General features: G+C 36.3%; 1 protein-coding gene across 1 annotated transcript; it reads left to right on the forward strand.

Annotated features, from left to right (window-relative positions):
• The first annotated feature begins 285 nt into the window (after positions 1–285).
• On the forward strand, positions 286–5598 carry LOC149827752 (calmodulin-like). Its single transcript, XM_090019594.1, has 4 exons — positions 286–492; positions 3106–3263; positions 4892–4972; positions 5076–5598. The coding sequence occupies exons 1-4, from the start codon at positions 417–419 to the stop codon at positions 5208–5210; spliced, it is 450 nt and encodes a 149-aa protein (XP_089875720.1). The 5' UTR covers positions 286–416; the 3' UTR covers positions 5211–5598.
• Positions 5599–6091: the final 493 nt, after the last annotated feature.

The following is a 6091-nucleotide window of genomic DNA, read 5'->3' on the forward strand; positions in this document are numbered from 1 at the left end:
AAATATTATTTTATCAGGTATGGCTCCGGTCTGGTTCATGTAGTTCTTACCGGATATGGTTTCTCTTATAGTGGGTCCGATTAGACCCAGTTTCGGACCCGATAACATACCCGATAATCGAACGAAAACGCAATGGCATCTCGGTAGTTTGTTAGTCATATAAAGAGTAATCGTTTAGCTGTTCCCTAACTTCACCTTACGTTAATTAATTAGCGTTAATGACAGTGATTAAGAGTCACCAAAGGCCTACAAAAAGGCCCACGCGAAGATCATTAGAGCGCACTCTTTTTCGCTCCCTCTTTCCTTCCTCCTCCGTTTTCTAAACCCTTCTCTTCTCTTCCGTTTCCTCCTTTTCTACCTCCCTTCCTTCATTCTCATTTCTGTGTTATTTATATTTGCAAAAAGGAGGCTCGGTAATGGCGGAACGCATGACCAGAGATCAGATTCAAGAGTTCGAGGAGGCTTTCTGCTTATTCGACAAAGATGGAGACGGTATTTGCATTTTCGCCTTTTGGGTGTCTGAGATATTTTTGGGGTTTTTGATCGCTTTTGGTCCCTGCTAGTTTAAGTTCTTCTTCTTCTTTTTTACTTTTTGTTTGTGAATAATAGTTACTGGTTTAGATTTTTTTTTCTTTTTCTTTTTCCCTTTTTTGACCCTTAAGATGAACGAAATGACCGACATGGTTTTGATTTTTCCCTTTTCTATGAGGTTTGTACAGTTTAGGCGGTGTTGCAGTTCTTGTGTTTTGTTGGGGTTTTTCTGTAAATTATACAAAAGAAGAGGTAGTTTTTGACTAATTACCGAGAGGTATTTTTTCGTTGTTGGTTTTTAAAAAACGGTTTTTTTCGATGAAATTGAAAAATGGGTGTAAGAGGTAAATCACGAAGCTAACGTTTAAGTTTATTTCATTATATTGTGAAAAATGTTGTGTTTAATTTGGAAATGAACAGTAAGTTTTTTTGCACCCACTTATCCAGATAAGTTGGGATATTGGATCATATATGGAGCAGAATACAGAGTATACAATATCCCAACTTTTGGAAATGAGTTGTATGTTTCTAAAATGTTTGGTTAGTTTAATCCATTGAAGTAATAAAGTATATGGGGAAGGTGGTGTTTGCATGCACCGAGTTATCCGGATAAATTAAGGAGATGAGTTGGGATATTGGATTATGGAACATATAATATCCCAACTTATCCCAGTTTTGTGGATAAATTGTTGAACACTAGAACTTGCACGCGGAGTTCCAAATGTTGTCAGTATCGTAATTCGGACCTGTATCGTTTGGCCAACGATTCAGGTGTATCGGCCAATACCAATACTCAAGTTTATCGTTCTGAATCGGCCAAAAAATAATTAAAAATATTACGTGTCAATCAAACACGTGTTAAATCTATTAAATAATATTAAACAATAAATTTACGCTATTTTTACATTTATTAAAAAAAACGATTCAAGTCAGAATCGTATCGATTTTCTGGTGATACGATAAGTATCGGATACGCACCGATACTGACAACAACATTGTTCCAAACACTCCCTCATAGAAAATGACCCTTTTGGGCACGTTGGTCATATTTTCATAGCAGGTGCGTCTTACTTAGGGATGTAAACGGGTCGGATTTAGTCATTACTGAAGCTGACCTAATTGGATCTATCTGACAATCGATTTTGGATTCAGATTCAGAGTGGGATGAAATCAATCCAGATCCAATTAGCTTAAAATCCGATATTTACATATAATCGGATTCATATCTTAGTCAGATTCAGATGCAAAACTCAATACTGAATCCAGATCTCAATATTAATCGGATCCCAATTTGGCTACCGAATCTAACTAATCTGATTATACGTCTTATAATATAGAAATGTGAGTTGGATATGAGTTGAATTTTTAGCATGTGTACGTCTTATAGTATAGAAATATGAGTTGGATATGGTTGAATATAATTCATTTTAGGTTTGACTAGTATTTTTTTCAGTCAATGTCATTAATCTCCTTCTTGGATATTCTTGGTGACTAAAATCTCATGATAAATTAAAATTTCCTTTTTTAAAGAATTTTTTAGGAAAATAATGGTACATATAAATCTGAATAAAAACATATTGAGTTAATATCACGATAAAAAAACGCAACTCAAAATGAACATATTTTCATAATATTTGCTTGTGAAACTTTATGATAAAATCATGATATTTTCAAAATGTCACCGACATGTGTAATATGGTTTTTGATATTCATAATTCCACATCAAGTGGCTATAACCATAGTCACAAATGTCCGTCTTGGCTATATTTGGACAAGGCAATTTCCCGTGATGATATAGGTTTAGTTGATAAATCTTGAGAAAAAGTCGCTTAAGAAATTAAAATATAAAAATAATAAAAATAAGTAAAAAAAATAACTTGTTCAGATAATAAAATACACACATAATGAAAGAAATAAGTAAAAAATATAAAAGCAGGAAGAAAAACATAGTTAAGATATAGAAAAGAAGTAAAAAAGTAAAAGGTAACTCATAATATTATATGTCGTATATGTAAATTTCTGATATTTCCAAAATAGCATGATATTTTGCTTTTAATATCATTTTATAAATTTACAGCTATATTATCGCTATATTTTCAAAATATCCCCTATATCTGTGACTATAGCTATGACATTACAAAGTCCATGTGGTAACGAAGCTAAGCCTGACCCATATCCTTGAAAATGGATATGGTTTGGACTTTGGATTGGTAACCGATCAGCCCAAACTACTACTTCATATCTTCAAGTTCTGGGAAGGGGTGACTGGTGAATGTCATCAAGTTGATGGGACATCACGAGTTCGAAATCCATAGGTGTTTCCTCTTTTGTCGTGAAAACAAAGCCGGATCTACTCCTTAGTGAAGGAGGACCTGGAGATTTATGCCAATGAACTCAGTATATGCAAGGTGGTTTTTTCTCTGTTATCTAACAAAAAATGTGAGATTACCATTTTTAAAAAGCAGGGACATTGGGATCAATCTTAGATTGAGAAGGATATAGGTCATGTAGCATATCCATTTTTTTAGTAATTTAAATTAATTAATTAATTAATTAATTAAATGGTTATTACAGGATGCGTTACCATCCAAGAGTTGGCAACCGTGATCAGGTCGTTGGGTCAAACCCCTACGGATGAGGAATTGCGGGAAATGATCAGCGAGGTGGACGTCAACGGCAACGGCACCATTGAGTTCGGCGAGTTTTTGAATTTAATGGCTAGGAAAATCAAGGTAAAAAAGAAAACATAATTTTGTTAATTACAAAAGGTCATTCAACTTATCAGTTACTGTCCAACTTTTCAGTTGTTACATTGAACCTCATGTTTATATATGACCGCATCGGCTGAGCCATCTGACTCAGTCAAGTCAAAAACTCAATATTTGACTCAGCCAAGACCTAATTTTAACATGAGAGGTGTTGAATCTAAAGGCCGTTGGTAAAAACTCAGCCAAGTTTCAGTAAGCCTAGTTTACCAAGACTGTGGCACACACAGTACTTGGTCCCAGTTGACTTGACCAAGTCAAGAGTTGACCAGAAATGGGGTTGGTTTGGCTAGGGCCCACCATTCCATATTGGCAGATCATGTTTGAAGTTTTTGAGGAAAGGGAGTCCAATTTTTTCAGAAGGGTGTCCATTTTTTCCAAAAGGTGGATATAGGGATATTGACTTGTTCCAAATTGAGGTAAGTTAGTACTCCTTCTAAGGATGGACCATGGGTAGGTATGAGTAGGGTGCCTGGTTTTTGTTTTATGAAGTCTTTGCTAGGTTTTTGGTTTCAGTCTTTTAGGAGAACAATGGTCATTATCAAGGCTGGCCACCTTAAAAGCTTTGAACTGAAAGATGGAATTTCAAGCCTACACCTAGTTCTAAAGTTCAAAATACAGTTGATGTTAATCTACCATCTACATGAGTTTTTTTTATTTTGTGTTAGCTTTGTAAGGGTTTGTTTGAATGCCTCTAGAGGTCCGAAGATTCGCAATTCGAGGTTGAATCTTGCATGCCACCCATGTCAGATCCAACCTTCATGCAGAAGGAGGAGATCTTAGATCCCCAAAACCATTTGAGATCCGATGCAATAAAATTCACTTCAAGTTTTTGCTAGATGGTATCATTGTCTCCCATGTTTCTAATAATCTTAATTCTTAGGCCTTTCCTTGGTGGTACCTGCTTTTTGGGTTTATGAGAGCCTAAATATTTTCCACGTGATTATGATAAGTAATTAGATTTTTAAAGGGGTCCAAAAATCAACTCAAAAATATCACATTTTTACATGAGAAAAGTACCATCCAAGGCTTGATACTTAGCAAACAAACCATGTTGAAAACATCTGCATGGCTAGATTGAGTAGATTCATCTTGCACCTACGATTTCTAGCTCATTAGTTATGTACCTTCATTAGTAGCCAATATTTACCCATATTTAAGTCTGGGGATATTGTGGGACAAATTTTCTCTTCTTTTAATAGGTTGGGCATGAGCCCTTTAGCCAACCTATATATATAACAAGGCCTTTAAGCAATTAGGCTTATAGAAGACCCAATGTTGTAAAGCCTCCCGATATCTAAGCATCATTGTTTCGAGACCTGATAAGATAGCTGGATGGTTGGATTGCACTGTCATAACCGAAAGGCCTTGGGTTCGAAATTGGGTTACCCCTAGTTTGCCTGTCAAAAAAAAAAAAACTATCATCATGGGTATTAAAATAGCCCAAATAACCGTTGTGCTTGAACTAGTAGTGCTATACGCTTTTTTGGAAAACTATATAAACTGTAAACATAAATGCGCGCATGAACACACGCATGCACATATATAAATGCTCTGTGAAAAATTGAACTAATATTCTGCTTTCACTAATGCAGGAGACTGATGCAGAAGAAGAACTTAGAGAAGCTTTCAAAGTCTTTGATAAGGATCAAAATGGCTATATATCTGCAGATGAGGTGATTTAGTTATTTTCTTTTTTGTTCCTTTAATTTTCTATTGAATTTTGATTAGAATGCCGCGAATCAATAGAAATGCTGACCATTTTGTTAATTTTGGTAGTTGAGGAATGTGATGATCAATCTTGGAGAGAAATTAACAGATGAAGAAGCAAAGCAGATGATCAGTGAGGCTGATACTGATGGAGACGGCCTTGTAAATTATGAGGAGTTTGTTAAGATAATGACGACAATTTAAGATACCTAAAGTTAAATCTTTCACTTAAGCTCTGCTTGGGAGCAGGAGATGAGAGGGGAGATGGTACTTAATGAGGCTTTAATTAATACCACTTATCCCCACAGGTGTTTGGGAACCCTGTTTTGGGAGATGAGTGTGGTGTTGAGTGTGGAGAAGAGACTCTCTCATTTTCTTCTCCACTCGCATCACCCCTATGATCTCCTCTCCAACTCCGGCTTCAGAACAGAGCCTTAGTTTCCTAGAGAATTCAGATTCATTTGTTCATTTATGTTAAGAAGTTGTCTGCAAATTGTAACCCCCTGTTAATTCTGGCTTCCTTGGTAGGGAAAAATTTGTAAACAAACTAATTTCTATGAAATATAGAGCTAGAGATCACGATCATTGTGTAGCTTTTGGTCTTCCGTGTCTTGGAAATTAAATGTGGTGTTTATTTCTGCTTTGCATCAAATAAAACTTTGGTTTGTTTTTCACAGATTAGTTGAATAATCGTGTTCATTATAACACACACAAACACACCAACACCAACAAGTGCTCCACACAGCTGATTAGATGGGTCAGCTTAAGGCATTAAAGTTGAAGGATGCCAAGAGGTCAAAAGTTAGGTATTTCTGCTTTTTTGACAGACAAAGCTGGTTTTAGGCAAACCCCTAACTTGAAACGTCCCAACACAAGGTGACGTGCACTAACTACTCCTACCAGACAAGCGAATCCCCCCGTTGGTCAGGGTATGCATTTCTTGCCTTAAGGGCTAAGCAGCAGGCTCTGTGTTGGGCAAGAAGCATGACTCTCAACGGGGCGGGTTTGGTTCAGACTCATGTAGAACCAGACCTGGCACCGATTTTTGGGTATGATATCGAGTTTGGACTCAGGTCTAATCGGAC

This window comes from Nuphar pumila, chromosome 10 (assembly GCF_984573655.1).
Source record: "Nuphar pumila chromosome 10, dmNupPumi1.hap1.1, whole genome shotgun sequence".
Lineage (NCBI taxonomy): Eukaryota > Viridiplantae > Streptophyta > Magnoliopsida > Nymphaeales > Nymphaeaceae > Nuphar > Nuphar pumila.